We start from the raw sequence: 11995 nt of genomic DNA, 5'->3' as shown, positions 1-11995 counted from the left end.
AATAGTATTCTTGACACACATAGGACGCAAGTAAGGCAAGGGATCAATTCCATTTGTTTTGCAACTCAAGTTACCTCCCTAGATCTTGTTTTCTTTTTCTTTTTTTGATGGTAAAAAGTCTAGATTGTTCTTTTTGGTTTCAACTTCAACTAAAACTATCAATGATTATGCATGCAGATTGAAGTTTAAAACAGTGGATACGAAGTATCACTAAACATATGAACTTACTCTAGATCCTTTAATTTGTAGTATTAACAGTACAAGCAATCGAAACTAGTAGGTGTATATTTCAATTACTTGATGACTGTTTCTTTAAGTTGTCTTCGGGTACGTAAAATCTTTGACAAGTTGGTTTATACAATATTCACTAGGAGCATTTGAAAACTCTAATCTAATTTCGTACTAATACAACAACAACATATCCAGTGGAATCCCACAATGTGGGGTCTGGGGAGAATAAAGTGTACGAAGACCTTATCCCCACCTTGGAAGGTCTAATTTAATTTCGCACTAATATATGCAATAATCGCCAGTAATTTAATCAAAAATTACTTAAGATTTAATATGATGATAAATAGAAAGAAGAGAAAAAATGTGTAGTAATATTGAAATATTTCCATAGTCAATAAAAAGCTACACCTCCGATTTCTAAGCGCCATATGGAGCCTAGCCGTATGACCCTTGTCCACCCCCAATATTTAAATCCTCGTCCGGCGTAATGCAAATACAGTCGGAGAAAAGGTAATAGCTCTGTTGTAATTTATGTGACGATATTTAACTAAATATGCAATTCAGTTTTCTTAAATATGTTTGTGAGATTTTTTTTGGCTATAAAAGCATGTCATTGAATAGAGACGAATATAGTATTACAACACGGGGTTCACTCGATCGAACCTAATACTTTCGATGTAGACCATACATTTATGTTTAAAAATTTGCTAAAATTGTAATATTAAATATCGATCGACACTTTTCAAAGTAAGACGAGTCATGTCTCAGTCACAATATGACTGATCATCCTCTTGGACCAACTACTGACCATCCATCGTCTTGGTACGCTATTGCCTCTCAATCTAACTAATCAGACGCGAGTCCCTCTTGGGGCAGATTCCTTCTTTTGCTCCTCAGTCTAAAGGTATTAGCAGCCGTTTTAAGCTCTAGTTCCCCAAGGCAGGTTCTTACGCGTTACTCACCCATCCGCAACCGGAACACCATTTCCCGTGTTCGATGCTAAGAAAATTGAAGTTTGAGCTCATCAAGCTTAAATCCTAAACCCGTCACAGCTATTAAGAATAAAATTTAAAAATTTAACATTAAGTCATTACAAAAAAAATTCTTAGTCAAATTATACATATAAATAAAATAAAATAAAATAAAATAGTGTCATGTAAATTTGAAGAGAGAGAGAAAGAATTAGGTAGAAAGGATTAAATCAGACCGTTAGGGGCATAACCGGTATTGTATATTTCAACGAATCAAAACTTGCCCCTAGCGCCCGCTCCCATTTCAAAATATTTCAAATACGGCAGTCAATCATTCTCCAAACTACGTCGTTTTATCCCCAACTTCCATTAATTCAAACAGACCAAATTACCAATTAGGGTTGCAAAGTGAGAGAGAAAGAGATATACAAAGAAGATAGTAATAGTATTTTTTTTCTCAAATTTGTGAGTGGGTTTTTCAGTTTACTTACTGCAATTCAAAGCAACGGTAGTGATAGTATTGTGATATAGCTTCGATTACAATCCAAGGACCCACAACACTCCTCTTTCAAAGTTCAAATCAAATCCCCTGATTTTAACTCTTCTTCTTGTTCTCTCTCTCTCTTCATTAACATTTCATAATTACAAATCTTTTGTTCAGAAATGGCTCCTCCAAGGAACCAAAACAAAGCACCTATTCCTTCTAGCCCTTCTAATGTAAGCACATTTACTCTCTCTATCAGAATCTTTACTCTGTATGTATATTTTTCTGTTTCTTTTTTTTTTTTGGATTATTTTGGATTGATTGAAGCAACCCATGTTATGTTTTTGGGTTTTGATTTGTGGGTGTTTCTTAGTTTTGATTTTTATGGCCAAAAGGTGTTGATTTTTACACTGTATGTATAGTTTAGTGTGTTTAGTTTTGGGCTTATTTTGGATTGATTGAAGCAACCCATGTTTTGTTCTTGTGTTTTGATTTGTGGGTGTTTCTTAGTTTTGATTTTTACGGCCAAAATGTGTAATTTTGTGCGGGTTCCTAAATTTTTGGGTTTGCAGAGTAAGGCTTATTTTGGATTGCTTGAAGCAACCCATGTTTTAGTTTTGGGTTTTAATTATTGGGTATTTGTTAGTTTTGATTTTTACGGCCAAAATGTGTAATTTTGTGGGAGTTCCTAAATATTTTGGGTTTGCAAAGTAAGGCTTCTTTTGGATTGATTGAAGCAACCCATGTTTTTATTTTTGTGTTTTGATTTGTGGGTATTTCTTAGTTTTGATTTTTACGGCGAAAAGGTCTAATTTTTCCCAATTTTTTGGGTTTGCAGAGTAAGTACGGAACAGATGAAATTACAGTAGATAAGAAGAGAAAAATTGCGAATCCAAGAATGCCGACTGCAGCTACTAGTGGTAGACCAACTAGGCAAGCATTATCAGTGGTGAATACGGCTCCAGATCTGGCTCCAGCCAGTGGACCGCCGAGTACTACTGGTTCAGATAGCCCTGTTTTCGAGTTTACTAAAGAGGATGTTGAAGCTTTACTCACCGAGAAATTGAAAACTAAGAACAAGTTTAACACTAAGGTAATGGTTGTACTATAGGTTAATTTGCAATTTTACTTGCTATGTTGCAGAAATGTTAATTGGATTTCTGCTTCGTGTTTATTGATATAAAAATTTAAATTGTTTCTATTAGGAAAAGTGTGATCTCATGTCAGAATATATAAGAAGACTTAAGCTTTGCATTAAGTGGTTCCAGCAGCTTGAAGAAAACAATGTCACACAACAGGCATCGCTTAGAACTTTGTTAGAGTCAGCAGAAAAGAAGTGCAACGAGATGGGTATGGTTGTTTTCTTCCTGTATAAGCTAGTGCGGTCCAATGAATTACCGACTTACGCTAGCTCTTTTGCATTTTTATTAGAGGTGTTAATGAAAGCCAAAGAGGAAGAATTGAACTCAATCATAATGGAGTTAAGGAAAACTATCGATGCTCTGCAAGAAAAGTGTGCAAAAGAGGAGTCAGCCAAATTGGTAGGAGGAGGGGAAAAGATCTCATTTCTTAAATTTGGGATTTTTATCGCAGCTTTGTCTCTGAATTACTCAACATTTTGATCAGGAAGCGATGGATTCTTTTAGTAGAGAGAAAGAGGCTAGAGATGCAGCAGAGAAACTGCAAGCTTCAGTTTCTGAAGAGCTCAAGAGATCTCAACAAGACAATTCAAGTGCGAATCAAAAGGTAAGGAGATGTACAAGATATTGTTTTGGTTCGATTATAGTTGTGAATTGTTTGGTTGAACTAACATCTTGCTTAATATCTGCAGATTCAATCATTAAATGAAATGTACAAGCGGTTACAGGAGTACAATACAAGTTTACAGCAGTACAACAGTAAGCTCCAGTCTGAACTTGCTTCGACAAATGAAACATTGAAGCGTGTGGAGAAGGAGAAAGCTGCAGTTTTTGAAAATCTCAGCACTCTCAGGGGTCACTATACTTCTTTGCAGGAACAGCTCTCTTCTTCTAGAGTAAGTTTTAGATTTTCATGTTGTTTTCTTTTCTCCGGCTGTTAGCATCTGTGGAGCTTGTTTTTCTCCATTTCCTCTTTTGGAACACTTATATCTAGCATCTTGTTAAGTTAACTTCTAATCTGCAGCAATCTTTAAATTGCTTTTTTTACTTGAAGCTTAGTTTGTTGCTTTCTGAAATCTGTACCAACAACTAACCGTATGGTCCGGCAGCTAAATTTGACGGCGTTATCGCACTAGTCAGATTTCTAGATGATGTTTATGAATTTTAGTATTTTCTTGACATGGTGTTTTTATCCAGAGTAGTATTTGCTTAGTTTGTTGATGTCCTTAAATATCTAATTTTTTACCCCTACTTTTCATATCTGGACTGGTAGGCTGTATAAGCTGAAGAATAGCTAATGTTTGTCATCTACCAAGTCATATTCTTATTTTCTCTTATGACTTAAAAAGGCTGTTCAAGATGAAGCTGTCAAACAAAAAGAAACTTTAGCAAATGAAGTTGGATGTTTACGGGGAGATTTACAAAAGATGAGGGATGATCGTGATCAACAGCTGCATCAAGTCCAGGTTCTAAATGCTGAATTACTGAAATGTAAGGAATGTACTGGGAAATCTGTTGCTGAGTTAGAGAACATGTCAGTAAGGGCAAACGAACTGGAGGTCCGTCTGGTTTTATTTGTTTGTCTGAACTTCACATAGCAGTTTTAATTGTAGTAAATAGCCATCTTTGACTTTATTCCTCAGGCTAGTTGTCTGTCTCAATCTGAACAAATAAACAGATTGCAAGAGAAACTTACTTTTGCGGAGAAGAGATTAGAGGTGCGTTACAATTTGGCATGAAAACATACTTTCGCAGTGCACATTGAGATTTCTTTTCCTTTCTGGGATTTCTACGGCCCATTATACCTTCATAAGCATAAAAAGTTATTCCTCTTAAATATTTTACCACTTTTTCAGATGTCCGACATGTCAGCACTTGAAACCAGAACAGGATATGAGGAGCAGAAGAAAATAATTTTTGATTTGCGTCTGCGTCTTGCTGATGCAGAAACAAAAGTTGTGGAAGGGGAGAAACTTCGGAAAAAATTGCACAATACTATACTGGTAAGTTAAAACACATGATATGCAACTAATATCTTGAAAGTTTACCAAAGGTTTACTTATGAATCTTTCTGATACAGGAATTGAAAGGCAACATACGGGTTTTCTGTAGAGTGAGACCTTTATTATCTGAAGATTGTGTTGGTGCAGAAGCAAATGCCATCTCTTTTCCAACCTCAATGGAAGCACAAGGGAGAGGCATTGACTTGGCACAAAATGGTGAGTATTTATTTCTATCACATTGAAGCAGATAGTATTTGTATTTTTTTTAGCTTTGCTTTAATGCATGTTAACATTGATTTGATATTTGTATTACCAAGGACAAAAGCATTCCTTCACATTTGACAAAGTTTTCGCGCCCGAGGCTTCACAAGAAGATGTTTTTGTTGAGATTTCCCAGCTTGTACAGAGTGCTCTCGACGGTTATAAGGTGATATATGTTTGAACTTTTCGTATGACCGCAATTCAGTAGTCTCATGTTAAAAAAAAGGAAAAACAGTTGATGTTGGCTATTGTGGTTTCTGTTCACTATTGTTTTATGTGAAAAATGCTATCCCTTGTGTTCGATTTTATATGTAGAGCTCTTTTTCTTTTTAGTCTGTCCCTAAAAGGATGTCATCTTTCTATATTTGGAAACTCCTTAACTTTCTCCGAGGGACTATAGAACAGAGAGCACCTTCTGAACCACCCTATTCTCCAAAAGAGAAGGGAGGGATCTTTGTATTTGCTTAAGCTTCCCATTTGACTCTCAATGAAATGCTCTTACGACCATAGAAATGTCATAGTATGTCTAAGATCACAACTTCCAAGGATACTTTTGTATATTCCAAAAAGCTTTCTTTCTTTCTTAACCTTCGTATCCAGACAAACACCGCCAGATAAAATGAAATGCAGCGAGCGATAGATTCATATTCTTTTGATATGTCAAATTATTAATAATCACAGAAAAGCATCTAGAAACTCCTTAACTTTCTCCGAGGGACTATAGATCAGAGAGCACCTTCTGAACTACCCTATTCATCCAAAAGAGAAGGTAGGGAACTTTGTATTTGCTTAAGCTTCCCATTTGACTCTCAATGAAATGCTCTTACGACCATAGAAATGTCCAAGGATACTTTTGTATATGTCAAAAAGCTTTCTTTCTTTCTTAACCTCCGTATCCAGACAAACACCGCCAGATAAAATGAAATGCAGGGAGCGATAGATTCATATTCTTTTGATATGTCAAATTATTAATGATCACAGAAAAGCATCCAGAAAAACACCGCCAGATAAAATGAAATGCAGGGAGCGATAGGTTCATATTCTTTTGATATGTCAAATTATTAATAATCACAGAAAAGCTGACCCGTACCTGATTGTCATCTTTTTTTTTCAGGTTTGCATATTTGCTTATGGTCAAACTGGTTCTGGCAAGACACATACAATGATGGGCAACCCAGAAAGTTCAGAGAATAAAGGACTAATACCCCGCACTTTAGAACAGGTATTTGAGACCCGACAGTCTCTTCAAGCACAAGGGTGGAAATATGAAATGCAGGTGAGAAATTGTAACTCTTCTTGATCCAGTTACTGAGTCTGTTTCTCTTTCTATATTGTTTATCCCTCTCTTTGTTTCTCTTCTGATATTGGGTTTCCTCATTATCTATAGGTTTCAATGCTTGAAATATACAACGAGACTATTCGGGACCTTTTGTCAGGTTTTGATGCGTCCAGACCAGAAAATGGCGGAAAGCAATATACAATCAAACATGATCCAAATGGCCATACCCATGTCTCTGACCTGACAGTTGTAGATGTTCAAAGTAGTAGCAAGGTTTCTTCTCTTCTAAGGCGGGCTGCACAAAGCAGGTATTAATCTCTTTTTTCTCTTCTAAAATTAAGTTTTATATTTAATCTATCATCAGCCTTTGCATACAGTTCCTGTATTTTGGACTCAAAAGGGTTTTAATTTTTGAAACCTTTACTGAATTTATGATGTTATGTAGGTCTGTTGGCAAGACTCAGATGAATGAAAATTCTTCAAGAAGTCATTTTGTTTTCACTTTGAGAATTTCGGGTGTTAATGAGGTGAGAACATTCATGACAATCTTCTGTGTATAGTGTGTAACAACTCACCTGCCGAATCAACTAGCCCCGAAAATGGATGGCGCTTAAGCGCGCTGTGCGTTGGGCTACGTCGCTGGGCAGTGGCCTATGCCACTGTGCATTGGGCTATGCCACCATGCCACGCCCATGTCGCTGGGCTTATGCCACTGTGCGTTGGGCTACGTCGCTGGGCAGTGGCCTATGCCACCATGCCATTTGCATTGCCTATTTCAGAACTAGGTTTTTAAATTGACTAATAGTTCCATGCCCCCATGTGTAGAGCACAGAGCAACAAGTAAAAGGCGTACTCAATTTGATTGATCTTGCTGGCAGTGAGCGTCTATCTAAGAGTATGTCTACTGGAGATCGGTTGAAAGAAACTCAGGTATTTGAGTTATCATTCTCTTTTAAGAGCTTCCTATTTCTAGAATTTAGGCTGAACATATTCTAAACTATCTCTGACTTTCGTTCAGGCTATCAACAAGAGTCTGTCGTCTTTAAGTGATGTTATATTTGCTCTTGCAAAGAAAGAGGAGCATGTGCCATTTAGGAACTCAAAGCTTACATACCTTCTCCAGGTAAAATTTCTTTTACCCCAAATTAAAATAAAGAATGACTCTCGTGTTTTGAAGTAGTATTTTTGAGCTACAATGGACAGTTGCATCTGTTTCCAAAAATGGAATATGTTGTTATTACTAATGCAGATTGTTAGTACCTTATCTCTGACCGTTGCATGTTTAATCAGCCTTGTCTAGGTGGTGACTCAAAGACGTTGATGTTTGTCAATGTATCGCCAGATCCTTCTTCTACTGGTGAATCCCTATGTTCACTCCGATTTGCAGCAAGGGTTAATGCGTGTGAGATTGGGATTCCAAGACGTCAAACAAGCATGCGTCCATTGGATTCTCGCTTGAGCATTGGCTAATTTTCAATTTTTTTTTTATAGAACTCTCGTTCTAGTTTTAGGAACCGCGTGTGATCTGTATTCTATATGATTGGCATATGATTTTTAACAGAAGGAAAACACACCTCTAACCGAATCCACCTTCGATTTGTATAGTGGAGAGAGAATACTGCCTATGTATCTGTAATAGCAAGGTCCCTTTGAAATATTTGTCTGCTGATATTCTTTCACGAAGTTACCTGAGTGTTGTAACTTTCCATTTTTACTACTTTATCTCTGTTTGTTGTAACTTTATTTTATTGTGGATATCTTTTGAAGTATATAATTGACGAGACGAACACCTAGAACAAGATCATTATGCCCACACAATTTGCTTGTGTTCTCCATCGAAGCTCGTTCTTATTTGTTTTCCTGGACATCTTTTGCAGTATAAAGCAAACAGAAACATGATTCTGAAATACCATCTACTGCATTTGTCTCACAAATCCAAAGTTCATTTAAAGACTTTTGTTCCAATGTTACATTGGTACCGATCATATAGCTTATCCGACTTGTTTGGAATTGACCCATAGAGTGTAATTTTCCTATATTAATATTTTATAAGCTGAAAATATGACACCTGGCTGAAAATAAAGAGAAAAAAATTTAAAAACATTAAAAGCGATAACGATTTCACACTCTCACACACAAAATGAACAACTAGAGATTTTACAAGGAACTAAATAATTACAAAGTTGACTTATATTTGAGAACAAGATTCAAACATTTTTTGTACTCCCTATTTTTCTTTTTGTTATCAACTAAATTATGCAAATTACAAATGATGGAATACTATATTTCTCTTTCTTTAAACAAATGTACCAAAAAGAAAAGCTAGAAAAATATGCTCGAATGTTTTCCAAAAAAAAATATTTTGTGATTCTTTTTACAATATTGAAACATTTAAAAAAAATCTTTTTATCATCAGTTTTGCGTAAGAAAAAGTGCAAAGAAATTGAATAAGCTAGAAACAAGACACCATATTTTTATTTTTGAATTAAGTGAGAGGGTAAAGTTGAAATGTCTACAAAATATACAGCAGTAAAACCAATGTCACTGTGATCAGATCATACTATCAGGGTATAGAAGTAAAATTAGTCTTACTATTTAGCGGCGGCTAACCATCTCTTCAATCACTTTATATTCGAAACAAAACAAAGGGTGTGTTCGGTACGGAGAAAAAAAATTTTCCAGAAAATATTGTCCAATATTCTCAGGTTCGTTTGGTCAAAAATTTTAGAAAACATTTTCCCTAAAATTAGGGAAAATAACTTCCCTAATCAAATTAGAAAAAACAAGTTCACAAGTTCATTCTACCAACCACCAAACCCCAACCACAATCAACACCCCCATCCACCCCCACCCCCGCCCAAAATAATTTTTTTTTGGAAAAAAAGTTTTGACATTATTTTTGGTTTTTTGCACCCCCAACCCCGCACCCTACCCCCCCCCCCCCCCCAAAAAAAAAATTGAAAAAAAGAAGTTTTGACTTTATTTTTTGCACCCCCACCCCACCCCACACCCTACCCCTCCCCCACCCACCCCGAAAAAAAAAATATATTTTTGAAAAAAAAGTTTTGACACTTTTTTTGGTTTTTTGCACCCCCAAACCCCACCCCATCCGGCACCCTACCCCCACCCCGCACCCCTACCCCCACTCAAACCCCGCAGCCTACCCCCTTCCCCCCAACACAAAAAAATTATTTTTTTTGAAAAAAAAAAAAGTTTTGATATTTTTTTGCACCCCAACCCCCACCCCACCCCGCATCCTACCCCCCACCCCACGCAGCACTCTACCTCCTACCCCACCCTACCCTCCCCAAATATTTTTTTTGAAAATAAAGTTTTGACATTTGTTATGTTTTTTTGCACCCCACCCCACCCCACACCCTACCCCCACCCCACCCCGCACCCCTACCACCCCCTTCCCCCCGTAATAAAAATTAATATTTTTGAAAAAATAGTTTTGACATTTTTTTTGGTTTTTTGCACCCCCAACCCCCTACCCCCACCCAACACCCCCTCCCTCCCCCCCCAAAATATATTTTTTTTGAAAATAAAGTTTTGACATTTGTTTTGGTTTTTTGCACCCCACGCCACCCCCCCCCCCTCCTCCAAAAAATATTTTAAAAAAGTTGACAATTATAAAAATTAAATGTTTGCGTGATTAAAAATTAAAACTTTTGGAGGGGGTGATAGGGTATTTGGGGGGGGGGGGGTGGTGAAAAGATTTTTTTTTATAGGGGGTGTCTGGGGTGTAGAAACCCGCAAGAGACAATAAAAAACTTCAAAAAAAATGTTGGGGTTGGGAGGGGTGTTGGTGTGGTATGGGTTCCACGCAAGGGGGGATGGGGGTGATGGGGGATGTGGTCGTATAGAAAATTTAGAAAAAAAAATTAAAAACTTCAAAAAAAATGTTGTGAGGGGGTGGGTGGGTGTGGGGGGAGGGAGTAGTGTATGGGTTACGTGAGTGGTTGGGGGTGGAGGTGCAAAAAAAAATGGAGGGGGGTGTGGGCGTAGAGATGGGTGGGTGCGTGGGAGTGGGGTGTGGGGGGTGGGGGTATGGGGTTGGGTTGGAGTCGGTGAGGGCTGGGGTGGAGGTGCAAAAAACAAAACAAAAAAATCAAAAGAATTTTTTTTTTGGAGGGGGTGGGGAGTGGGGGCATAGGTGGGTGGGTGGGAGTGGGGGTGGGAGTATGGGGTATGGGGTTGGGTTGGAGTTGGTGAGGCTTGGATGAGTATTTTTCGGAAAACATTTTCTATCAACCAAACGAACATGAGAAAATAAGTAAGAAATAAAACATTTTCCTCCGTACCGAACACACCCAAAGTGCAAAATCAAAAAAAAAAAAAAAAAAAAAAAAAAAAAAAGTGCAAAATCTTTTACTCCTTTTCCTTTCAGTTTTGCACTCAAAATATTTTCTCTGAAAAAATGGAAGAACCAATTTCATCTTCATTATCACTAATTCCACAGCCATATCACATTGACAGAAACAATAATCTTGAAACAGTGCTATTATGTGACGAGTCATTCAGTGAAATCTATATATATAATAAAGCTAGGCATAGACAAGGTGATGTGGCACCTCTCTATGGCCATCATTGCTATTTATCTTTTTTGTGGTTTTTTTGCCTTTTTTCCCAAATACTTTTATTTAAATTATTTTAAAAATCTAAAAGTGGCTAAATAATTATATTATTAAATGAGGAAGAGATAATTGCATAACTAAATGAGGAGCACATTTAGTCCTCTACGTCATAATTGTAACTGTATACTATTTTATATTTATATCATTAAATAATTCTCAAAGATAATCTCCTCAATTATATTACTAAAGTAAATGCAAAAAAAACGTTTAGGAAATGAAAGATCAATAACTATTAGTAAGAGAATGCATAAGAGCTGATAACCGATGATATATTGAAGCTTTATTTACTGTTAATCAATGTCAATAATGTGATAGTGGAGGATTAATGGATTAATATATACTATTACGTTCATTCTCATATTTTCTTCTCCATGCCTATGTTTTCACTTTTCACCAATACCAGTAGACTAAATGTCCTTTTCGCCCAACATTTTTTCGTACGAAGACATGACTAATTACTTGGATCAAGATAACCTTCGTATAGTTACGTGTCAACGATGAATAAAATGGTTGATGTATAGTTCATAATGGGATGTCGATAATTTTTCCCTTATCTTTTGTTGTATCTACATGTTTTTTTTTTCTAGCGTTTCTTATTGCTTGTGTACTTCTTCCTCTTCACAAAATTCTCATCTTTAATCACAGGAGAAACAAGAAGACATATGGATAATAACAATGCCTATGAAAGTGGGCTGATGAATTGGACTACAAAGAGACAAAAAAATAAACAATTTCAGACGCTCTACCTCTCTCGGATTTGGGTGACTCCTCAATCCCTCTTTTGTGTTAATCTTTCTATTTTTCTTTCTCTTTGAGTGAGTTTTGTGGGTTCTTTTCCAACTTTATAGGGATGAAGATAGAAGTCTTTGATGCTAAATAAAGCTATTGCAAGAAATAAAGAATCAACAAATAATTTGGGTTTATCCAAATAATTCTTTCGTATGTTTGGTGTTTTGCCAAATGATGATCAACTCTCTTTGCTCCAAGGCG

General features: G+C 36.6%; 1 protein-coding gene across 1 annotated transcript; it reads left to right on the top strand.

The window, feature by feature from the left end:
• The first annotated feature begins 1584 nt into the window (after positions 1 to 1584).
• Positions 1585 to 8186, top strand: LOC132618071 (kinesin-like protein KIN-14N). The gene is made up of 17 exons (XM_060333124.1): positions 1585 to 1919; positions 2525 to 2779; positions 2892 to 3036; positions 3118 to 3227; positions 3313 to 3432; positions 3518 to 3721; positions 4175 to 4384; positions 4469 to 4543; positions 4682 to 4828; positions 4906 to 5044; positions 5146 to 5255; positions 6204 to 6365; positions 6477 to 6676; positions 6814 to 6895; positions 7194 to 7298; positions 7387 to 7491; positions 7659 to 8186. The coding sequence occupies exons 1-17, from the start codon at positions 1866 to 1868 to the stop codon at positions 7836 to 7838; spliced, it is 2403 nt and encodes an 800-aa protein (XP_060189107.1). The 5' UTR covers positions 1585 to 1865; the 3' UTR covers positions 7839 to 8186.
• The last annotated feature ends 3809 nt before the right edge of the window (positions 8187 to 11995 follow it).

The sequence above is a fragment of the Lycium barbarum genome, chromosome 11 (genome assembly GCF_019175385.1).
Source record: "Lycium barbarum isolate Lr01 chromosome 11, ASM1917538v2, whole genome shotgun sequence".
NCBI classification, from domain to species: Eukaryota; Viridiplantae; Streptophyta; class Magnoliopsida; order Solanales; family Solanaceae; genus Lycium; species Lycium barbarum.
The sequence above is the reverse complement of the archived record's forward strand: the minus strand, read 5'-3'. Positions and strand labels throughout refer to the sequence as shown.

Excerpts from the sequence above, each read along its gene's own strand:
- LOC132618071 (XM_060333124.1), top strand. The coding sequence starts at position 1,866 with ATGGCTCCTCCAAGGAACCAAAACAAAGCACCTATTCCTTCTAGCCCT. Across the intron at positions 3,228-3,312 it reads AAGAGGAGTCAGCCAAATTG|GAAGCGATGGATTCTTTTAG; the intron begins GTAGGAGGAGGG and ends CATTTTGATCAG. Across the intron at positions 3,722-4,174 it reads AACAGCTCTCTTCTTCTAGA|GCTGTTCAAGATGAAGCTGT; the intron begins GTAAGTTTTAGA and ends TGACTTAAAAAG.